At 37.6% G+C, this 24,091-nt stretch overlaps 2 protein-coding genes, 1 long non-coding RNA gene and 2 pseudogenes across 12 annotated transcripts; 2 read left to right on the top strand and 3 right to left on the bottom strand.

The window, feature by feature from the left end:
• The first annotated feature begins 586 nt into the window (after window positions 1-586).
• On the top strand, window positions 587-6,193 carry WIT1 (WPP domain-interacting protein 1). Of its 8 annotated transcripts, none has more exons than XM_089061183.1 (6): window positions 587-790; window positions 1,928-2,523; window positions 2,719-3,845; window positions 4,965-5,159; window positions 5,643-5,665; window positions 5,774-6,193. In XM_089061183.1, the coding sequence occupies exons 1-6, from the start codon at window positions 783-785 to the stop codon at window positions 5,853-5,855; spliced, it is 2,031 nt and encodes a 676-aa protein (XP_088917309.1). In that variant the 5' UTR covers window positions 587-782; the 3' UTR covers window positions 5,856-6,193. The 8 variants fall into 8 exon arrangements, 7 of the variants coding, with proteins under 7 accessions (XP_088917309.1, XP_047963126.1, XP_047963128.1 ...); XM_048107169.2 differs by having other exon boundaries at window positions 5,594-5,665; window positions 5,774-5,864; XM_048107171.2 differs by having other exon boundaries at window positions 5,638-5,665; window positions 5,774-5,864.
• A 1,668-nt stretch (window positions 6,194-7,861) lies between these two features.
• LOC148923802 (receptor-like protein kinase FERONIA pseudogene) lies at window positions 7,862-10,475 on the bottom strand (annotated as a pseudogene).
• A 1,849-nt stretch (window positions 10,476-12,324) lies between these two features.
• On the bottom strand, window positions 12,325-14,790 carry LOC125206855 (receptor-like protein kinase FERONIA pseudogene; annotated as a pseudogene).
• Window positions 14,791-17,555: 2,765 nt separating this feature from the next.
• LOC125207709 (uncharacterized) lies at window positions 17,556-22,717 on the top strand. 2 transcript variants are annotated; one of them, XR_007174009.2, is made up of 4 exons: window positions 17,556-17,629; window positions 18,133-21,593; window positions 21,697-21,780; window positions 21,894-22,717. It is a non-coding gene; the product is annotated as an uncharacterized LOC125207709 (long non-coding RNA). The 2 variants fall into 2 exon arrangements; XR_016132328.1 differs by having other exon boundaries at window positions 17,582-17,629; window positions 18,098-21,593.
• On the bottom strand, window positions 18,064-22,381 carry LOC148923803 (putative receptor-like protein kinase At5g39000). Of its 2 annotated transcripts, none has more exons than XM_089059979.1 (6): window positions 19,888-22,381; window positions 19,658-19,776; window positions 19,344-19,551; window positions 18,992-19,229; window positions 18,760-18,895; window positions 18,064-18,405 (listed from the first exon to the last, which is right to left on the bottom strand). In XM_089059979.1, exons 1-6 carry the CDS (start codon window positions 22,379-22,381, stop codon window positions 18,133-18,135), a joined length of 3,468 nt encoding a protein of 1,155 aa, XP_088916105.1. In that variant the 3' UTR covers window positions 18,064-18,132. The 2 variants fall into 2 exon arrangements, with proteins under 2 accessions (XP_088916105.1, XP_088916104.1); XM_089059978.1 differs by having other exon boundaries at window positions 18,992-19,232.
• Window positions 22,718-24,091: the final 1,374 nt, after the last annotated feature.

A 24,091-nucleotide genomic window follows, 5' to 3' on the forward strand; every position in this document is an offset into this window, starting at 1 on the left:
AAATGACACAAGCTTATATTTTGAAACTCGAATTATGACCTGTTAGGCTTGAAGTTGATGTGGACATTCCAAATTCCACCCGGAACATCTCACCGGAGGCCTGAATCTTTTAAATGGATGATAGAATTCTAATACCATGTTGGATATTATCTGAGTGAAATTTAGAATTTCCAAGTCTTTTTATGTTAACTTTGAGTCTTCTACGTCATAGCGAGCCTTGAAGTGTATGCTCAAGCCTATTATAACTTCATTTGAAATTTGAAGATATATTTTTTTCAAAGTTCGGTGATAAGGAGTACAATTTTTTATTAAAAAAATATAGGTTATTTATTTATAATTTTAAAGTTTAAGCTTCACCCCAGAAAAATCTATTGAGATTTGAAGAAGTGGGTTTCTTATTGGGCTTAGGAAGCATTCTGTTTAAGAAAAAGCCCAAGATGCTGATGAATCGTGGGGCCCAAATGCTTCAATAAAACAGCAGACAGCCTGCATCATCTGCACGTGACCACACGTGCGGCCTAAACAGCTCTGAGTCGGTTAATTTGAATCATATTTTCTAGAAATAATAAATAAAGAGTTAAATTAATTCCACACTCACCAAGCCACTTCTGAACTGTTCGTTCTTAATAATTTCCTTTGCTTTTATTTTCTTTCCATCATCCATATTACTCTCAATCCTGTCTACGCCATATTGTTGTCAGCTGACGAATTACTTATTTTTGAGCATTTTCGTTTAATTTATCGAGAATTGATTCGTGCTGCTGCATCTGTGTGTGTAAGCAATGATACGGTAGTTTGTTGGAGCTGCAGATTTTTTGGTTTTCGGAACTATGTTTATCTTATATGGAAGCTGCTGCTGAATTGAATTATGAATTAGAAGGCAAATTTTAGCTGCTGATTTTCCCCAATCATCATGAATCATGATTGTCTGCCTGCGCCATGTAGAAGCAAATGATAGTATATCGATCGAATAATAGGATATTTTTGTTTAAGAAATTCAATCAGTAAACTATGATTGCTTGTATTTTGGATTTGGTGCTTCCATAATTGTTTTAGGAATTTCAATCGTGGCCACTGACTAGTGAACATTTTAGGATCATCTAGAGAGAACAAGACCTTGTACTTCTAAAATCTCATGTTTTCACTAATTAATTATAAAATGGCGCCGTAGGTGGCTTTATGTTTGTAGGATTGGGTTTACATGGATACAAAAATTTGATCACAAATACTTGAGTTTATTTGCTTTTTAAAATTTGGACGTGGCAGAAGCAAATTGTGCATTTAGGATGATGGTATTCCAATAAAATGAGTTTATTGATTTATAGTATCTGTATCTCCACTTGACTGACAGACTGAGATAGAAAAAAAATAATGAAGCTGTTAAAACATTGAGGTTAATTTGGGCTTGGAAAATGCATAGAATTAGAAGGCAGAGGGACATGAAAAAATATGATAGTGTGCATTTAGATTTAGACATCGCTATCATTCTCGTATTGAACCCGCGAATTTTGTTATGATCAGACGTGATCTATAATCGAGTTTCTCCTTCACAGGGTGGAAGTGTTGGCATTCATGTGTCACTAACCATCAGTTCCATTGGTTAAACTTTTTCACTTCTTATGTCCTAATGCGATAAACTTTTATTGGTGGTTAAAAGTTATGTTGTTTAGTGCACAATTTACAGATTTAGGTAGCATTACTGAAACTGCTAAGGAACACTTGTACTGAACTTTTTTTTCCTTCATCTTTCATGTTTCCTGTTTCACTTGACCATATAACATGCAAACGTTCTTTATACTTGCAAGTAGTTTGGATTGTGTATAGTACTTCGTTCTTTTTTCTGATATTATGCATCTTCTTTACTGGGTTAGGTTAACTTCTGGTAGTTTTCAATATGATAAAACACAAAGTATTCTCTCTTTTTCAGGAACACAAGTACAGAATTTACTGTAAGACTTGAAATGGACTTAGATAGTATTGAAGACAAACCCTCTTCAATTGAAAATGGCAATCATGGTGAATTAGAGTCTGAATCAAATAATGTTGATTCACTTGAAGTTGTATCATCTGGTGGAGACACTATGCGCGAAGTTGAAAGTGTAGCAGAAAATTTAACAAAAGTTGAGTTAGATATAGCACATTACTCCGAGAAGTTGATTAATTTAGATGTACTCGTCATGCATGTGGCTTCAAGGGGAAGTGATTTTGAGGCGTTTTTGGTAGAAAATCATACTCAGGAAGGTCCGATGCTGAAAGCATTAGAATTTGACCTCCTATCTGGGTTTTTGGACTCTGAAGTTACAGAACTGGAGAAATTTCTATCAGCTCTTCATACTGATATTGTCAGCTCTCGGAAAGTTGTTTCTTCATTCACGCAACTTGGTGATACATTTTATGATATAAAAGATAAGTTGCATGATTGTGAGGATTCTTTGAAGCAGTCTTTCGAGCAGGTTTCTGGCTTAAAGGAGCAATCTGCCAACTTCCAGAGGATCTTATTAGCTTTTTCTGGTGATGAAAAACGTAAGTTTTTAAATTATATTTTGTTGTACTTTAACCTCTTTAACATGGGATGTAGTCACTTTTGATTGTGAGGCCATGTTGTCCAGCAGGAGTTGCTGTGGTCTTTCATATCCACTTTCAATGATGTGACCTCTGAGAGTTATATCTTATAGAGAATGTGATTCTTTATCTAATAATAACTTGAACTATTGACAGGGAAAGATAACGAAGATGTTGGTTGTTTGGAAAATAACAACGATCGAAATTTGAGTGCAAAGATAAAAACGCAGACAGCAGAACAGCAGAAGAGTATCTTGAGAATGCTGGAGAAATCTTTAGCTCGGGAATTGAATCTTGAGAAGAAACTAAATGAGGCAAGAGAAACTGAAGAAGAGTTAAAACTTCGGCTGCAGCAAGAAGTATTTTGCATGGAACAGGAAGCTGAAGATATATGGGAAAGACTGTTTGAGGCAGAAAATAGTGCAGAAATACTCTCTGGGGTTTCTAAAGAACTATTTGGGAGGATCCAGTTGGCACAACTTAGTATGAATAGGTTGACTGAACAAGGTGGGGAGTTGAGATCTAAACATGAAAATTTAAGTGAGCAAAATAATGAATTGACAGAAAAGGCTTCTGAAGCTGATGATACATGGGAAAGATTGTTTGAGGCAGAAAATAGTGCTGAAATACTCTCTGGGGTTTCAAAAGAACTAAGTGGGAGAATCCAGATGGCACAGCTTAGTATGAATCGGTTGATTGAACGAGAAGGGGAGTTGAGATCTAAACTTGAAAATTTTAGAGAGCAAAATAATGAATTGACAGAAAAGGCTTCTGAAGCTGAAAAGAGAGCTGAGATTGCTGAAGCTGAGTGTAAAAAGCTTAGGATGTCTAACATGGAGCTCACAACAGATGTCATCCACCTGAAGAGTAGCATTACTCATGCAACTAATAAGGTGGAACAATTGGAGACACAATTGAAGGATTCTGAGATTAAGCGAGATCATGCCGTGGCATCTGCTGAAGCTAGTCAAGAGAAGCAAAGCATGCTAGATTGCATAATCAAGGACATGGGAAACTTAATTGAAGATCTAAAATCCAAGGTTCTAAGGGCCGAAAGTCAGACTGAGAGTGCTGAAGACAAGTGTATTTTATTATCTGAATCCAATGCGGAACTGACTGATGACATAAATTTTCTAACCAGTAGAGTGGAACACTTAGAAACCTCTTTGCAGCATGCCAATGAAGCTAAGAATGAAACTGCAAAAGATATTAGGGTGCGTACTAAATTGATTACAGATTTGGTATTGCAGTTGGCACTTGAAAGAGAGCGCCTTCATAAGCAGGTTAGCTACACTTCTTCGCACAATTTAAACTTGTGAAGTTGGTAACAAAGACTCTTTTGGTCATAGGGGTTGGTCATATTATTTGTTTATTGGATTTCCACTCCTTTTAATTTAAAACATTTGTTTTGTGGGGTGTGCCTGAAGGTTCTGGATAAGGAGCTCATTAAACTATTCTAAGAAATGTTCTCAGGATATTTGCCTAAGGAGCACAATGCTTCTGCATTACTCCTTAACTTTTAGTTCCCAATGCTTGTAAGCTTCTATTGATTTTGAGATACGTCCTATTCTAGCTAGTATATGTGTATGGCTTATGACTATGGTGTTGTTCGGAAATATAGAAGGCAAATTATTTTGTTTCATCTCTTCTAAAGTGGTTTTCCTTACTGAGTGCTTCAATGCTGATCTCTATTTTCTAATATTTGAAGATTTATCAATAGTTAATTTATGTGTTTCTCCGACAGTTTTATCCTAGTAGGGATCTTCAATGTATTGCACTTATTTTCTTAATTATTAGTATTAAAAAAAAAATTCATTGAAAGATTATGGGGGCAGAACCAGCACATTCATAATGCTGCAGTCTAATATTGTAATTTATTTGGTATTAAGGAGGATGCAGGCTAAAAACCTTCTTTCAGTATCGTAACAAAATCCAAGTCGGTTATGGGATCAAACTCAATCCATTTTTTCTGTAGAATTCTGCATTTGCATCATGTGTTTTGTTATGGATATATGTGGCATGGAGGGTCATAAAAATACTGACATGATGAAGTTCTAAATCTAGTATCACGAATTGAATGAAAGGGATGGGGATAGGTAAAGACTAAAGAGCAGAGCTGACTTGTAAATACGCAGAAAAATTGTTAAATCAGGTTACTTCAGCTTTCATGCTAAAAAAGTATGTACCTGTTTTTCTCTTATCCTTTTACTCACTAATTATAGGCTTGTTACCTTTTCAAGTAGATTGCAAATAAAAGAAATTTTGCGTAATAAGGAGGTTGCGAGTATTTTAGTGACTGTGATGTAAGAGATCTATACCATACTTGGAAATTCTAGAATATTCATTTTTTGCTAAGGAATCTCCACTTTTCCACTAACGAGTATCTCTGTTTCATGTCCAAGATATCATCCTTAATGAAGGAGAAGAAAGTTGCAGTGAGGTTCTTACAACGGGTAAAAGACCCTTCAGTTTCTTTGATTGGAAGCCCTGAAGCCAAAGTAGAAGCAGTTAAGCTCTCTAAGAATAATAACAAGAACGGAAGTCCTGGAAAAGAAGTTAATTTGGAAAATACAGGCTCTTCAGCCATCAGTTACGAGGTTGGTGCTTCTGTTATTTTCTCCATCCTTAATACTATAGTTTAATTGTAAGCCTCTTATTTGATTTGTGCTGCTCCAAGCCGTCAGTATGGATATTTTTAATTTAAATCATGTGAATACACTCATACATGAGTTCTACTCTAACTCTCTAAGTTCTCTTATATGCACGTAAAAGAATAAAATAAACTATACTATGTATCAATCGAGTAAGTACTTAGTTACCAAAAGATGTTTGGTGTGCATCAGATTATTAGCTTTTGTCTCAAGCTTATCCTTTCCTCTATCACACAGCTCTCTCCTGTAATTACGTTTTCTGAATTTCACTTTTGAAAATCTGTCTTGGAGACGGTACTTTGCAAGACATTATTGTTTATAATGAACGATTTTTAATATATGTTTTCTGGGGTTAAGGCGTGATTAATGTTTGTTTCTAGATGGAGGGCAATGCTCAAAATGATTCATCAAAAACCAATGCCAGTGCAGGGCAGGATGATCCCCCCTCTGAGGTCGACACTACTCGAAACATAGATGCAAGGCAGCTGAAATTCAACTGCGTTTTGGTGATAGTCCTCATATTACTCATTCCACCACTCACAGCTTTTATGCTTTCTCAGTGAGTTATTCAAACTTGATTGTGTTGGTGTTGTCCTCGGACCGGAGGTGTTCTCTCAGTTTAAGCCGATAGTGGATGATTAAAATTGTCAAGACTGTGTTCTCGTTGAGCGAGGAACTAATACCTTTTCCGTGCGACAAGGGAAACATACCTTTGCAACAAGAGCTTTCATGTTGGAATATGGGAAGAAGCATCTACTATAAATGCACTACTCCATATGTTTTTTTTGGCAGTTTTGTAACGAAGGATACACTTTATATGCACCTCAAAATCTGATAAATCAAGAGCTAAATGATGGTGAGGCCAGCCTCTTCTTCGTCTTCCTTTATACTACGTGTTTTCTACTCTATTTTGTAACCTGGGAAGGAGGATAGTGGAGTTAGACACTTGATTATATTCATCAAATTCCATTGCTTGCAAACTAGTACCAAGTATTTGCACTCGTGTAATGACCATCTCTTCAACTCACACAAGGGCACCTTGTCGGATCTTCAATGTCTTGGGCACCTTTCGACTCATCGGTTGACAAGAAAATCAGATGTGTATGTATTTGGAGTGGTTCTGTTAGAGCTTATTTCTGGAAAAAGCAGCGGTGGATGTGAGGCTGGATGAGGAGAGCATAGCCTGGCTGGATGAGCTCGAATATGTGTACGGGAAGGACAAGTGGACATGCTCATTGACAACAACCTTATTCGAAATTATAAAGAAAACGAATAAATCGAGCTTTGATTTTTATGAATTTTGTGAAATTAAAATTTTCAATAACATTTTTTAATGAATAGAATCAAACTGAATATATAAATTAAAATGATCGATACTAATCGTGCGTCAAACGAGAGTGATGCTCAAAATATGTAACATATCATTTTTCAGAGAGAATAATACAGTTATATTTTGCTAAAGAAAATGAATTAATTTAACATCTCAAAAAGAAATACTACAAATAACTTATGTGGGAGTGGAACAAATGCCCATTATACAATTAAGCAGCCCTACATTTGTCCACTAATATTTTGGAGGTAAATTTTAATTGCATGCAATATAGATACACCGGGCCTTTTGTTGTGCATTCCGCAGAGCATTGCGATTCCAGTAAGTTCAGCTGAATTCGGCTTCTCCTCGCTGATTGCACGTTTGATTCCAACTTTATAATTTGAGAGTATGAATTTGCGCTTCTCTGGAACTGAGACCGCAGCGCCGATCTTCTTAGTTAAGCTTTTATCTTAGGCTGTTGTTAACTAAGATTTTATGCGGTGTTTGGTGATGGAAGTCTCGGTTTTCTTCGAGTCTTGAAAATTTATGCGGAGAGCAAAGCGAATGCCCAGAATGTGATGTAAATGTCAAATTGGACCAAAGAAATCCAGAGTTTGCTGGTTGTATTGTTGTTTGAATTAGGTGAGAGTAAAAAGTACTGATTAGGTTTATTAGTCTATTTGTTCTGGCTATTGGACTTGTTTAGGTCGTGCATCTGGATTCAAAGCCTTGAAACCAAAATTCAGCAAAAGCATTGACGAATGAGATTACAGGTAGATTTTAAAGTCTGATAGACATGCCGTTTATTTATTAAGATGATAAAGTAATTTGAAGGCGAGGAGCCAATGTTTGTGTCTTGTTGCTTATGTAGCTTCTAAATAAGACATTTTCCTGATGACTTCTGCTTTCCCTATTGTATTGTTCTTATCTTAAAATAATCCAGAAGAAAACATTTGAAAACCATTACATAAATTTAGATTACATGGTAGTATGGTAGTACTACATGAGATAAGGATATGTGCCATCTGTCTACTTAATTTTTCTCGGTACCATTCTTGATCCTCTTGCTTGCAAACATGCCCGATATGTGTTACTGGTCAGCTCCTTCGGGCTTGGATTCCCTTAATAGCTTCTGTTGCTTCTTGGAGCTGTAGTGCATGTCATTGATGGCCGGTCGATTCCACGATCCAGTGGGCATCTTCCAGCTTTTTCTTCTCCCAACTAGAAAGAGATCGATACAACCAGAAAGGCTAGTCCTCGTGCATGACTTGATCCACTGGGCTAAAGTCACATGATACACTTGTATTATGCAAGTCAGGTTTTACCGTTACTCACATTTCATTAAGTTAGTAAGTAGGCCATATATTCCATTAATTTATTACATTTTCAACTCACATTTCTTCATATTTCTTACAATTTGCGAAGAATAAAGCACTCCTAATCGTGTATACAGTATACTTGCTACAATATTTCAAGTCCCTAACCGGTTGATTCTGAACAATTTGTGCCACATATCACATCCATAGAAACAAACACCTGGCTCTGATCGCTGTGAATCCCTTCGGCATCATTATCATCATCTTCCACCACCGTTGTCTCCTGTAACGCTGCTGCTAATTCGAGGCCCATCACCACATCAGCCATGCTAGGCCTTTCTAGTGGCTGAATGTGTATGCACCTCCCTGCTATTCCAACAAACACATCCAAACAACCTGCTGAAATCTGCCCCTCAAGGTTGCTGTCAATGAGCCCGTCCACTCGTCCTTCTCGTACACAAGTTCGAGCCCATCCAGCCAGGCTATGCTGCTCCTCATCCAGCCTCACATCCACCGCAGCTCTTCCAGAAATAAGCTCGAACAGAACCACTCCAAATGCATACACATCTGATTTTCTTGTCAGCTGATGAGTCGAAAGGTATTTCGGATCCAAGTACCCGAAGGTGCCCTTGACGTTGGTGCTGATATGAGTGAACGAATCGTTCGACTCTCCCATTTTGGACAGTCCAAAATCAGATATCTTGGCGACCCAGTTTTGGTCGAGTAGGATGTTAGTGGACTTGACGCCGCGGTGTATGACGGCGTGTTCAGCACCGGTGTGGAGATAGTGCAATCCTTTTGCAGCGCCTATGGAGATCTGGAGGCGGTGCTTCCATGATAATTGGGGGTTGTGGGAGCTGTAGAGATGGTCATGTAAAGAGCCGTGGGCCATGTAATCGTAGACCAATATCATCTCGCCGTCCTCATCGCAGTAGCCGATTAGTGATACCAAGTGGAGGTGCCCCAGCTTCGACAACATGTGGATTTTGGTTAGGAACTCATGAGCCCCTTGATTTGACGATGGGTTGAGCCGTTTTATCGCCAGGGTGGTGGCGCCGTCATCTATGACTCCCATGTAAACGCACCCAAATCCCCCTCTCCCGATGATGGATTTTCTATCTAGGTTGGATGTTGCAGCTTTGATCTCAGTGAGCGAGAAATATCTGCAGGATTTCCAAGGGTGCGAATCTACAGTATTACTAGTTGTGGATGTTGACGTGGTTGAAGAAGGTAGGAAGGATGACTCAGCAGCACTGCCATAAGATGGTTTCTTCGCTTTATTCAGCCTCAGGAAAGCTCCAGTCACTGCAAGGATGCCAACCACACTCCCAAAAATTAAAATCAATTTTCGAATTTTCTTCTCCTGGTTGGGCTTCACCGTCAGCTCAAAAGATTTGACCACAGGCTCAGGGTTGGCGGATGCTAGGCTCCCGTTGGTATTATTGATCTTGAAAATTTCAAGGCCGTTCAAGAAAGCATTACGATACTCTGCAGAGTCAGGATGCAAAGACACACTGATCAGGTTTTGATTCCCATAATCGTGGTAACTAGAGGGCCACATAATGTGGTCCTGGAAGGTGGGAATTAGAGGGCCACCGGCCATATCGACAACATCGAATGCAGGATAAGCCTCATTGTTAACGAAAATAGAAAAAGTCCTTTGTCCTGACTTGGTTACACCTTGCGTAAATTCACAAAAGTGCAACCTGACAAGATAGTTAAACCCTGAATCCACTGGAAATTCCCAATTTAAGCTGCTGGTGTTATAGGTCATTCTGGCACTTGCGTAGACTATATCTGGAGCAGTGTATGGAACAGTGGCCTTAATCTTGGAATTGCCGATGGCCCGAGTGTAACCAAAATCTTGACCAATTAAGTAGTCATGATCTGAGTACCATGCCCGGTACATGCCACTGTCGTCTTCAATATTAACTCTGCCACCGCCAACGTTTAGCCTGTAATGAGTCTCAAGAGCTGAATTGCTACGACCCAGAATGTTCTCCCAAATTAATTTGGTTGAATCATTTATACGTAAGTAGAGTTCATCCGGGATTGACACAATTTCAATGCCATTCACGAAGCCGGTGGAGTGTGGCTCGGGGGAGAAAGTTAAAACTAGTGTTTGATTATAATCTTCGATATCAATGGCGAATTCTTTCATGAAAGATGGCTGTGAAGAATTCTGGGAATGAAGGAAAGCGCTGAAATTGGTCAGTAGATTAAAGGAATTTGCAGAGACAGAGAAGAGAGATTTAGAAGTGTCTTGGTGGGAGTAAATGTTGGGGTGGAAGTAGAGGCGAAGGAATTTCTGGCCTTTGCTGATGGGAAATATGTAGGTGAAAGAGTTATTGAAAACACGAGCGGTGTGATAAGGGACTGGAGAAACACTAGGATCCATAGTGGAGGCTGTGGATGATAAAGATATGGTCGCATTTTCTTGCATGAATTTACACCTGTCATCGCCCACCCAACTCCGGTGGCTGGTGTCGTTGACGATGCCTGAGGCACCGCAGTTGAGGAGTATACGGTCAGCTGGGGTGTAAGCAGGCACTGTGGCAGCAGACATTGTTGTTGCTGGGAAGAGATGGAGGAGGAGGAGAAGGAGTAGATATTTAGTAGTATGGAATTTCATGGTCGCTGAGTTGGATAGTAAAAAAATGTTCAGTTTGAATTTGATTCACAAAACCTCTTATCATTACATGAGCAAAGACTTGTAAGTTTGCAGGTCAATGGTCCTACAAAGACAAGTCAGTTTGGAGGGTTATATGGAGTATAATTGAGCTTGTTATGTCTTGTTGTTGTCTCCACTTTTGTTCCATATCAAATTTGACACATGTTCCCTAAGTATTCACCATTTATCTTCATTGCCCTTTGACGTAGTCTTCGTACTTGGGGTGGACGCACAAACTATCTTTGTAGTGACAGCTAAATTCAGAAAATATCTTCGTACTCATATTATTATAAGTGTGTCTGATTTGCTAAATAGTGACAGCTATATTCTCAATGTTCTCATTTATTCATTATTACTAAAACATTCCAATCCTTTTTTAATAAATTTACAAAATTCTATAAAATTTAAATTACATATTCAATGTATAGTGAATTTTTCCCATATTTTTATTATCAGTTTTTCCTAATAAAACATATTAAAAATTGTAAAAGAAAAGGTTTTGTATGAGTGAAAAAGTGTGTACTACTATTTTTGCTTTATCCTTTTTCACTAATTATAGGCTTAGTCTTAGGCTTGTCACCTGCGAGTATTTTAGTGATTGTGATGTACTAGTAAAGAGATCTATGCCAAACTTGGAAATTCTAGAATATTCCTTTTTTTTTTTTAATTAAGGAGTCTCCACTTTTCCACTAACGGTTATTTGTGTTTCATGTCGAAGATATCATCCTTAGTAAAAGAGAAGAAAGTTGCAATGAATTTCTTAGAACTGTAGTCAAAGTAGAAGCAGTTAAGCTCTCTAAAAATAATACTAGCAAGAATGGAATTCCTGAAAAAGAAGTTAAATGAGGAAAAAACAGGCTCTTCAGCCATCAGCTATGAGGATTGGTGTTTCTGTTATTTTCTCCTTCCTTAATACTACTATAGTTCACTTGTAAGCCTCTTATTTGATTAATGCTGCTCCAAGGCGTCAGTGTGTATATTCTAAATCTCGTGAATACACTCATACAACTGTTCTACTCTTATATAGTAATTGTCAGGCATGTAAAAGAATAAAATAAACTAAAACCAATCAAGTACTTTTTGAGTTACCAGAAGAAGATGTTTGGAGTGCATCAGATTATTAGCTTTTGTCTCAAGCTCATCCTTTCTTTCCTCTATCACACAGCTCTCTCCTGTAATTACTTTTTTGAATTCTACTTTGCAAGACATTATTGTTTACTAGTATGAACGATTTTTAACACGTTTTCTAGATGGAGGGCAATGCTCAAAAGGATTCATCAAAACCGAAGCGAACGCAAGCCAGGATGATCCCCCCTCTGAGGTCGACACTATACGAAACATAGATGCAAGGCAGCTGAAATTCAATTAACGTTTTGGTGATAGTCCTCATATTTCTCATTCCACCACTCGCAGATTTTATGCTTTCTCTGTGAGTTATTCAAACTTGATTGCTATGGTGCCTATCATCGGATCAGAGGTGTTCCCTCAGTTCAGCCGATATCGGATGATTAAAATTGGCAAGACTGCGTGCCCGTTGAGGGAGGAACTAATACCTTTTCCGTGCGACAAGGGAAACATGCCTTTGCAACAAGAGCTTCATGTTGGAACACGGGAAGAAGTATATTTTTTTTGGCAGTTTTGTGACTAAGTCACTAAGCGTACACTTTATATGCACCTTTAAAAATTTGGATACAAGTCAAGAGGTACATGATGCTTAGGCCACTCTGTCTTCCTTTTCTTTTGTAGGGAGTGTATTTTTTATTTTGTAACTTGGGAGGGATGACAGTGGAGTTGAACAATATTTCGGCTGGCCTAACCGGTTGATTCTGAACAATTTGTGCCACATATCACATCCATAGAAACAAACACCTGGCTCTGATCGCTGTGAATCCCTTCGGCATCATTATCATCATCTTCCACCACCGTTGTCTCCTGTAACGCTGCTGCTAATTCGAGGCCCATCACCACATCAGCCATGCTAGGCCTTTCTAGTGGCTGAATGTGTATGCACCTCCCTGCTATTCCAACAAACACATCCAAACAACCTGCTGAAATCTGCCCCTCAAGGTTGCTGTCAATGAGCCCGTCCACTCGTCCTTCTCGTACACAAGTTCGAGCCCATCCAGCCAGGCTATGCTGCTCCTCATCCAGCCTCACATCCACCGCAGCTCTTCCAGAAATAAGCTCGAACAGAACCACTCCAAATGCATACACATCTGATTTTCTTGTCAGCTGATGAGTCGAAAGGTATTTCGGATCCAAGTACCCGAAGGTGCCCTTGACGTTGGTGCTGATATGAGTGAACGAATCGTTCGACTCTCCCATTTTGGACAGTCCAAAATCAGATATCTTGGCGATCCAGTTGTGGTCGAGTAGGATGTTAGTGGACTTGACGTCGCGATGTATGATGGCGTGTTCAGCGCCGGTGTGGAGATAGTGCAGTCCTTTTGCAGCGCCCATGGAGATCTGGAGGCGCTGCTTCCATGATAAAGGGGGTTTGTGGGAGCTGTAGAGATGGTCATGTAAAGAGCCGTGGGCCATGTAATCGTACACCAAGATCATCTCGCCTTCTTCGTCGCAGTAGCCGATAAGTGACACTAAGTGGAGGTGCCTTAGCTTCGACAGCATGTGGATTTCGGTTAGGAACTCGCGAGCCCCTTGATTGGACGACGGGTTTAGCCGTTTGATTGCCACGGTGGTGGCACCCTCGTCTATGACCCCCATGTACACGCACCCGAATCCTCCTCTCCCGATGATGGAGTTTCGATCTAGGTTGGATGTTGCAGCTTTGATCTCAGCGAGCGAGAAATATCTGCATGAATTCCAAGGGTGCGAATCAGCAGTAGTAGTTGAGGATGTTGACGTGGTTGAAGGAGGTAGGAAGGATGACTCGGCCATACTGCCATAAGATTGCTTCTTCAATTTATGATAAATCAGAAAACTCAATACTCCAACCACAGCAAGGACGCCGATCACCAGAGTCACCGTAACACCAATAATTACAGACAATCCTCGACTTTTCTTCTCCTTCAGAGATGGGTGAAAATGGTTCACTGTGGCCTCAGGGTTGGCAGATGCTAGGCTCCCGTTTGTACGATTGAGCTTGAATATTTCAAGACCATTCAAGAAAGCATTACGATACTGTGGATCTTCTGCATAGACAGGAAACAGAGACAGAACCAGGTTTTGTTTCCCACGATCGCCGCGGTAATCAGGTGTCCATATTATGTAGTCCTTGAAGGTGGGAAGTAGAGGGCCGCCGGCCCAAGAAACAATATCGGCTGCATTATCCGCTTCAATATTGTTCAAGGATATCGAAAAAGTCCTTTGTCTTGACTTGGTTACACCCGGTGTAGATTCACAGAAGTGTAACCTGATGAGATAGTTAAACCCCGAATCCACCAGAAATTCCCAACCCAAGATGACAGTGGTATTCGCGGTCAGTCTAGCACTTGTGTATACTATATCTGGAGCATAGTGTGGAAGTGTGGTAATCTCAATGTTGTTGTTGGCGCGATAAGTCTTACCGGCAGCTTTGCCGACTAAGTAATCATCATCTGGGTACCAGGCCCGGTACATGCTGTTGTCGTCTTCAATACTAACTCTGCCACCGCCAACGTTTAGCCTGTAAAGAGTCTCATAGGCTGAATTGCCATCCAGATAATATATCTGAGTGTTCTCGTCGACATATTTGATGACCTCATTTCTACGCAAGTAGAGTTCATCCGGGATTGAGACAATTTCAATGCCGTTCACGAAGCCAGTAGAGGATGGCTCGGGGAAGAAAGTTAAAGCTAGTTTTTTACTATGATCTTTGATATTGATGATGAATTCTTTCATGAAAGATGGTTGTGAAGAATTCTGGGAGTAAAGGAAAGCACTGAAGTTGCTCAATAGATTGAAGGAATTTGCAGTGACTGAGAAGAGAGATTTGTAAGTGTTGTGGTGGGAGTAGATGTTGGGGTAGAAGTAGAGGCGGAGGAATTTCTGGCCTTTGGTGATGGGAAATGTGTAGGTGAAAGAGTTGTTGAAAACACGAGCGGTCTGATAAGGGACGAGAGAAACATTGGGATCCATATTGGTGGCTGTGGATGCTAAAGATACAGCCGAGAAGCTTGAATGGTCATCGCCCACCCAAGTCCGGTGGCTGGTGTCGTTGGAGATGCCCGAGGCACCACAATTGAGGAGGATAAGGTTGGCGGGAGTGTTAGCAGGCTCTGTTGTTGTTGAGAAGTTTATATGGAGGAGGAGGAGAATATTGATACTATGGAGCTTCATGATTGTTGTGTACATTATAAAAAAGATGCTATTTACTGAGGGAATTACCAACGGCTTGAAATCTATCGTTAGTTAACGACGAAATTCCAACAGATACGTCGTTGGAATACTTAGCGGGCGGAGTCTGGGACAGAAATTCGTTGGTTACATTGTTCACTAACGGATGTGTAAGTCAATAAACTGCGAGTTTTTTGTAATGTAGTGGGGCTAGAGGAAAGGTATAGTTTTGAGGACAATGTGATTCAAAGACTGGTAAGTATGGATGTCAATGAAACTGATATTTATATTCGTGTAACCGAACTACCTGTGTCTTGCTCCACTTTCTTTAAACTTAACAAACAACTTTTAGGACTTGTTCTCTATGTATTCACCATCCATCTTCATTGGATTACACCATTTTTTGACGTAGTCTTAGACTTTCATTGGATTACACCATTTTTTGACGTAGTCTTAGACGCCGTCTTTGGTGACATATAAACTATTCCCTACTCATGAATACAAAATGGATATAATTGGGTTATTCCCAAGTTGAAAAAGATTGTAGTGAGTGATATTGTGTTGGATGTTTGATCAAATTACTATGGTTTGTCGTGGTGCATTTTGTAGTTTGTTGTTGAGGATTAATTCAAACAAAGCAATTATTAAAATGTTCAAATTTTGTTTCATTAATTGTCAATGCAGTTTATATTTTGAGCATTTTTCGGCCGTTTGTTTATTCAGCTTTGTTTGATTGGTTATTTGGTTGTACTTAATTCTTTAATTAATTTATCTAAACCTACACTCAACTAACAAAAACATTTAACTAAAAAAGATTTAATAATTTATTAGGACGCCATAAAATTGGAGCCTCCACAATACAAATGCGATGATTTTTTGTGTATGAATATTCTTCTTCTATTTTTCATTTGGGAAAATACCATTATAGGCGAATATTAACACGAGAAATAAAACGCAAATACTAGTTAATATCTATTGTCTTAATATATGGGTTTGTGTTTCTTGAGAAACTTAAATATTGGTTAAAGTAAAACTAGCTAAATTATAGTAGCATTAAATTTGCATATAAAAAATATAAATCTTTAATAATACAACTAATTAATCCATTAGGCATATTAAATTGGTGGTGCAAAATAAGAACTTTAAACGAGGAAAATAAGAACTAGTAGTATGAGATAAGAACTCTGCATTGTGAGTGGAAAATAAGAATGAATCAGAATTTGAAAAAAATTGAAGGGAGAGATCCTAAGAAGAAAAAAAGGAATCCTCTAATCCTAATAATTGAGAGTTGATTAATTATGAAAAAAATTTAATAATCTCCAATTATAATTTAATTAACTTTAAACGAGGATTTAACTGGCATGAGATGATTTCTAAGGAGTAAGATTTACTGATTAATTTTCAATTAAAATATCAATTAATTTAATTTAAATAAATATTATTAATAGTATGTCCATTGACTAAGACAAATCATTGCCATTGACAAATCATATAATAAATCCATTGACTTAAAATCATTGATGTAAGCCCATTTACTTTGTGACTGAATAACTGATCAAGTCTTCACACAAAAAGTTTCCCTAGGCATGCAAAATTACAAACTATATTAAATCGGTCATCAAAATAAATCTATGGTTACTATTAATAGACTGATTCCCCCAAGTATTTCTTAAAATAGATTCAATTAACAACCTGCCTAGGTCATATTGGTAGGGGCGAAAATTTTTATTGGTACGTTATTAACAGTACCAGATTTTTGGTTGAATTCTAATCTATTGTCTTATTCAAGATGATCAAATTCTTAAATGAAACATGATTTCTAATAAAGTTATTGAGTATATTATGAAAAAAGAAAAATGTAATAAAATATTTTAATAAAGAGTTATAATAAAGATGTTTTATTTCAAAGAGGAAAATGAACATGAATTGAACGTTACTCATAGTCATAATTATCTGAAGTATAAACAAACTTGTACCCGTAATTATATTGACATATTTTATATACTACGCGTTGACATTTGTTGCTATACGAAAAAATTGAAAATTTTATATTTTTTTTTCAAATTTTGACATCAGAACATATGCAAGTGAGATCTATTAGAATCCTTATGAAATTATCTTTAATTTGATATACGTTTTGTGAAAAAATAATTTAAATCGAGAAAGTTGTATGCGTTTTAAAGTTATGTGATATTTTTCAAACGTTGGTTACAACTAATTTGTTGTAAATTGATCTTAATATCCTTATTGACGTTTTTTTGTTGATTATATTGACATTCCGGAGCTGATGATCTAGGCTCTTAATTTGAATATCTAAGGACTATTATTTAATTGTAATTAGCAATATAACACTCCCATTCCCAAATATTATTAGAAAATCAAATGTTTTTAGATGAGACGTGTTTTATTTTTAACTAATAAGCCAAGTGTTAGTATCAAGTAAATCAAGCATTACAAAATACTGGTGTAAATTTTAAATTAAGCCCAACTATTACTTAACGGTACCAATTTTTGGTTGAATTCTAATCCATTCGTCTCATTTAAGATTAACTAAATTCTTAAATGACACATTTTAAATAAAGTTATTGAAACAGATATGTATAATTAAATATTTTAATAAAGATATATAAATAAACATGTTTTATTTAAAAGAGGAAAAAGAATATATTTATTGTAATAAATTTAAAAAGGATCATGAACATCTTGAATTGAACATAATAATTACTCCTTTCAAGTATAAACAAAGTTGTACCCGTAACTATTTGAAGTATTTTTTTAAAATAAAAATATTACACTTCGCTAGCCAGCAGGAGTGGAGTCTTCGCCCTTCGGTGCGATTCAGGTATATTCCTCTCAATCTTCTTCTCGCTGATTGCATTTTGATTCCAACTTTATAGTACTAATTTGAGAGTATGAATTCCATCTATTGGTTGTAATTTGTATGATGTATGAATTTGCGCTTCTCTGGAACTGAGACCGCAGCGTATGAACTTTATACATATTGAACCACTGATACTAATATGTTTGGTCATTTCTGGAAAATCTGGTGATGCAAAACTCTTTTTCCTGTATTATGTTGCTTGGCTTCTGTTTTTTTTTTTATTTGTTCTTAGGTAGATAACAGTATAACACTTGATGAAATTATATAAAATAGACACACATAAATAGGAGTATAACTTTTATTTTCTTAAAATTTGAAAGAATTTAAATTTAGAATGACTATCATCTTATATAGTAGGAATTTAAAATAAGGATATGCATGTTGCATTCGTAGTGTGAAAAAAGCAGAATGTAACTGAATTCTTTAAAGGGTACTAAATTTAACATAAAAATGTCAACTGGAAGCTACTGAGACAGTGAGACCTCTGAGTCTGCCAGCTTGTTCTGCCCGACATTGGAAAGGCGTTGTGCCTGTTCCATCTTCTCTTGTAGCGATAAGTCTTCTCCAAGCAACATTCTCAGTGCAGAAGCCATTGTTGGGCGCTGCTGCGGGTCATATAGAGTGCACAACAGGCATACTTGTATACATCTCACCGCTTCTTCTGCCGAAAAATATCCTCCAAGGTATTCGTCTACCATCGCTAATACATTTCTATTTATTTCCCACAGCTCCCAAGCCTGGACATTCATCATATCATAATGCATTCACGGTCATAAACTGGCAAAATGCACTCTGACACCGCTGTACTGTGTATATACTCATGGAATTTGTCTATTTGCACACTTGAGTTCTGCTCTTTTATTTCATGTATGTATAGTATGATAATATGTGAATTAAAGGCAGCAAGTAGGACAAATTTTGAAAAGTTATGAATGCTTCATCAGTGGTTCGACTTGGTATGTTCTATAGTAACTGAAAAGACTGCTCTCGTTCATCTATTTGTATAAAATCAATCCTTACTATCCATTATGAACTTGCATTGCATACACATTATATATACATAGAATATCACAAAAGTTAGTTATGCTTACACTGCCAATGAGATTCTCCCTTTCTCTATTATATCTCTTGCCACTCAATATCTCCAAGACTAATACACCAAAACTGTAGACACCTGACTTTTCTGACACTTGATCTCTGCTATAAAATTTTGGTGGAGGATAAAATCTGCACACAAAAATCAAAGAAACAAAATATCAATATTCGGGGTTCAGAAAGACAAAGTTAGAGTGGATAGGAAAGGATGCATATATAAAAAAATACGCGGTCTCAATAACACGGGTTGACACTTGTCTTTGGTCATCTTCAATAATTTTGGCTAAGCCAAAGCCAAAGCCTGATATTTTAGGATTCATCTCATCGTCCAGTAATATATTGGTTGAGTTAAGATTCCTGTGAATCATTTTCGGACTTGACTCTTGATGAAGATAGATAACTCCTTTAGCAATTCCAATAATGACTTTGAAGCGATCTGACCATCGGAACCTACGACGTCGTTCTTCTTCTATGTGCAAATGTTCCATTACATTCAAGAAACAGAAAAAAATGTTAGATACTATATTTATCCATCCATTTGAAATTGAAAAAAACTAGGGAAAGAGTCTAAATCACCAACCAAATATATATCTATCTAAACTTCCGTTCTCCATGAACTCATACAAAAGCATACATGTTTTGTCATGAATGCAATATCCAAGCAGTATAATGATGTTCTGGTGATGGAGATTGGAAACTGAGAGAATCTCATTTTTGAACCATGGGACATGGTCTCGTGTAGAAGAATATCTCTTTACTGCGACTGACCTTCCTCTGGGTAATACAGTCTATACGAAGATTCAAATACGAATTAGTTTGGAGAAGAATCAACTCATTTCCCATCGTCATATCTAAAGGAATAAAAAAGGGAAATCATCAGCCTTGAAGAGTCACCTTGTAGACTCGAGCTGATCCACCTGTTCCAATCTCATGGGAATAGGAGAAGAGATTGGTAGCAGCCGCAAGCTTGCTAAAATCATACTTGGGTACTCTTATGTCTGCCTCACCAAATTCTGCAAAATCGTTGCACACTTCTATCTTACGCTTGGAGTATACAGATTGATGATTTAATAATGGGTTGAAGAATTAGCATATTATAGAAAGTGTTTGGAACAAGTTAATACCTGATGTTAAGCTAATTTCTTTTCTCTTGGATGGTTTTAACCTGTTCCACAGTGTATCCAATGCCCAAAAACGTCCCTTATACGATTTTGGTTCTCTCCAATCTTCTTCTCCATCTAGAAAGTGATTTCGATTAGTTTGTTCCATAGGAGGAGGAATATCAACATGTACGTCTGCAGCGGCTTCTGCTGATAGTGCAGTGTTTGCAAAGAACATCATATGTTCATTTGTTGGACAGGCATTATTATCAACAAGTGCTACGTGATTTGGTTCAGCAGTCTTTCCACTCTCCTGAAGCTCAAGAGCAGACTCAAGTTGAACCACAATTTGAGCCATCGTTGGCCTTTGCTTTGGTTCGTTGTGCAAACATCTTTCAGCAACCTCAACAAATGCCTTCAGACTGTCTGGTAAGATTTCATCCAACAAACTCGAAGATACAATCTTATTAACCTCCCCCTCCTTAATCTTGTTTCGAGCCCATATGGTGAGATAGAAATCTTCCTCTCCAAACCTTTGACCTAGTGCTTTTCTCTCGCACAATACTTCCAGCAACACAACACCAAAGGCATATACGTCGCTTTTCCTTGTCAACTTGCCAGTATTTTGATAATATGGGTCCATGTACCCAGGGGTGCCCTTAACTCTTGTGCTAACATGGCTCTGTAGCTTGATTAGATCTTCATGCTTAGCTAACCCAAAATCGGAGACCTTGGCTATGAGATTTTCATCCAAGAGGATGTTTGAAGCTTTAACATCGCGATGTATGACTTTGTTGCCTGTGTGGAGATAATCTAATCCTCGGGCGGTTCCTATGCAGATATCTAGGCGTTGCTTCCAAGTGAGAGAACATGAAACATTGTCTTCCCTGGCATATTCATGGAGGTGATCAGCCAGTGTGCCACTGGGCATGTACTCATAAACAAGAATCATTTCCCTGTGATAACTGCAGTAGCCTATTAGAGAGACAAGATTAATATGTCGGAGCTCACATAGTGTTTCAATCTCTGTCAAAAACTCATGTTTCCCTTGTCTTGAGTTAGATTTTAACCTCTTTACGGCAACAGTCTCTCGCCCATTATCAATAGATCCAATGTAAACTTTACCAAATCCTCCCCTTCCGATGAGTAACCTTTCACTGAAGTTTTTGGTGGCTGATTGAATCTCAGCCAGAGAAAAACGTCGACAGAGTCGTTCAGCCTTTACTGATGGTATGTTTTCATCCTCCGTAACGCTCCTTCCTTCATAGATTTCCCGCAGCTTATAGACAATTATATTCACCAGAGCAAGTATAGCTATTGCAAGAGTTGTATTTGCAGTTCCTTGAGACAGAATAGGCGTTAAGTTGTTGATAATCCGAGGGGCAGAATCACTTTTCGGAGGGAAGACATTCGGACTGGCAAGATTGTTATCAGTATTGCTCAGTTTGAATATCTCAAATCCCTTGATGAGTTGATGTGCACCATCAAACTCATCATTATACTGCAGGGAAATCAAGAGCTCTCGTTTACCCTCCTCTTTTCGGCCTTTAACTGCCATTACATAGTCCCTGTACTCTATGATGCCATATTCATCATCCAGTTGTATCGAAATGTTAGCATCCACTACTACTTGACCAATAAGGACTTTGAGTCTCTCTCCATGGAGACCTAGGTTGCAGAAATGAATCCTGACCAAGTACCTAAAGCCAACATCCACCGGTGTATTCCAGGTAAGACCGTTGAACTCGTATTCCTTTGCTCTATCATCAAATTCATCAGAAAATGATACTAGATACTGTTTCATGTTAACTCTGTATGTTAATTCAAGTGCAGTGGTATTGTCTATAGACACAAGAGCTTTGTGGCCTACCACTTGGGCTCGATGATCTCTTCCTTTCAAGTATGAAAGACGTAGAGGTACTGGGATTATCTCTATTCCGTTTATGAAAGCATATGTGGTATCTCCTAATCGACTAGTTGCAGGAGAAAAGTTTATGCTCAGTGTTTGGTTTTCTTCTATGCTTATGCAGAACTCCTTGGAGAAAGTGTTGACACCAAGAGCAGCAGCAGTTAGCGAAGCGCTGAAGTTAGCGAGCAGAGTAAAGGGCCCAGCTTCAACATTGAACAAGTCGTTCAACCTTTCGAAGCCTTTATATGGTGCGGGATTAAAGTGAAGGCGGAGAATTTTCTCACCCGGGCTGACTCGAAATGCATAGGAGAATTGAGAAGTAGAGATTCTAGCTGTGTTGTGGGGAACTTGACGAGCAGAGGTGGAGCTATGCCTGACAGTTGAGTCGGTTGATGAACCCTTAATCTGTAGCAGGGATGATCCTTTTGGTTGTATGTCTCCGATCCACTGTTTGCCGTTGAGAGCTGCAGACGTGGCAACCGAGCCACAACTAATGGAAAGCTTGGATGTGGTTGTAACTGGATCATTACTACTTGCTGCTGCTGCTACTGGAAATGCACCAAGGTGAAAAAGAAGCAACAGAGCAATGGAAAGTGAAAAGTGATGCATTATTCTCTGTGTGATCTTTGTGTATCTGTGGAATCTGAGCAACTTGTTGGAATGAATGAAGTGAATAGTCAGAGAGATGAATTTCGAAGTCAATGAGGAGTAGGTTGTTTAGTTAGAAGCATCAGCAGCTGATCTTGTAGACTTTGACTTACTCATCTCAGCTAAATATCAAATTCAATGACGAGGAGTTTGCTGGGAAGCAGCATAAGTCGCCTTCTAGACATAGTCTTACTAGAGTCAACATGATCAACAATTTCGTAGGAAATTAATTTTATTTGTTGTCTAGGATTTGTTTTTTTGTTAATTTGGAGAAATATCATATCATAATAAATGAGATAGGTAGGTGTGAAATTGATAGCCCAAACAATAAATTGGCCACGGTAATGTTCTGCATATAAGTATTATCTTTATTGCATATTTATTTCTTATCCCAAGTTCCCAACTTATAAATTTTGACCCTTTTATTTTTTGTTCGCCATTAAATATCTTCAAACAAATTTCAGGTGATATTTTCGGATATGAATATTTCTTGAATTGTAGAAAGTTGACTTAGATTTTGAGAAAATAAAGGTGTTTTGCGAATATTCATAATTAAAGGAAATTGAGGCCTTTTTTGAACCTCAGTGTTGTGTTCTACACACCATTGTTGAGAGGATTTACACAAGATCTGTGGACATGGCTGATTCAAATTTAGAGATATTTTATTCCTAACCAATAAGAATTTTTTGAATGAATTGGTTTTTTTTTTCTTGTTATTTGATTTCGATTTCTACACAGTTTATATTTACCCTTGATATCTTTTCTTGTGGTTTTGGATTAGCTAGCTAGCATATTATGGTCACACTTTGTAAAAGAAAATGGAGCTACATTTAGAGTGATGATAAAAAGACTTCTGCTTGGAGATTTGATTTGGTAAGACGAAATCCTAAACATGGAACTGATTTTATTAGTTTTAATTCTTCAGTAAAATTAATCTTAACATGATGAAGTTGATGGGTTAGGTGTTAGAGAAATTCGCCATATAAAACTTACATGGATAGGTTTTAACATCATGTTCTTCACAAACCTATTTAATTGAGGTAAGAGCGGATTTCAAAAAATCATCTTCAAAATATTTAGAAAATGGTAGAGACTTCTGTTCAACACTCACTACTCATCTTTAATTAGCTTTATTGCTCTCCTCTATTTAGTTGGCTTTTTGCACTTTGGCCTATTGCACTATGTGTACCAGAACTTTAGGAAATCATATAAAAAGTTGTCGACAGAATTGTGACAGAATTCATATGTCAGCGAATTTAAGAATTGCCGAAAATGCCTTTCAAGCAATTTGGGCAGTTTCGTCCGAAAAGTGGCTAAAAATAATGTATTCGTGATTAAATAAAACTTTATTTCTCTTGCACTATTTTTTTTTTGTTAGGAATCCATGGTGTCACAGCTCAAAAAGTTAAGGACTAAGGACGCAGTTTACTCAATAAACTAAAAAAAGAAAAATAATCATCTTAAATTGCATTGCATGTGTATTCATAATTATTTCAATTTAAACACTTCATTCAATTTTATTTTTTTTCATAAATAAAAACATTATTCTTACTAATTAATTTTCCCTCGGTGCGATAAGCCTTAATTATTTGAATAGCATCATTGGCGTTCACATAATTACCCTAATTAAACCTTAATTACCATAATTAAAACTTAATCAATCATGTTCAT

The sequence above is a fragment of the Salvia hispanica genome, chromosome 6 (genome assembly GCF_029641045.1).
Source record: "Salvia hispanica isolate PSC_SH4W2 chromosome 6, Shi_PSC_v1, whole genome shotgun sequence".
In the NCBI taxonomy this organism is placed as follows: Eukaryota; Viridiplantae; Streptophyta; class Magnoliopsida; order Lamiales; family Lamiaceae; genus Salvia; species Salvia hispanica.

Bases quoted from the DNA above. Each gene is read 5' to 3' on its own strand.
- WIT1 (XM_048107166.2), top strand. The intron at 2,524-2,718 runs GTAAGTTTTTAA...AACTATTGACAG, and splicing joins TTTTTCTGGTGATGAAAAAC to GGAAAGATAACGAAGATGTT. The intron at 5,160-5,593 runs GTTGGTGCTTCT...GTTTGTTTCTAG, and splicing joins CTTCAGCCATCAGTTACGAG to ATGGAGGGCAATGCTCAAAA.
- LOC148923803 (XM_089059978.1), bottom strand. From the start codon at position 22,381: ATGCATCACTTTTCACTTTCCATTGCTCTGTTGCTTCTTTTTCACCTT. The intron at 19,777-19,887 runs GTATTAACTTGT...ACGATTTTGCAG, and splicing joins AGAAATTAGCTTAACATCAG to AATTTGGTGAGGCAGACATA. The intron at 19,552-19,657 runs GTGACTCTTCAA...ATCTTCGTATAG, and splicing joins GATCAGCTCGAGTCTACAAG to ACTGTATTACCCAGAGGAAG.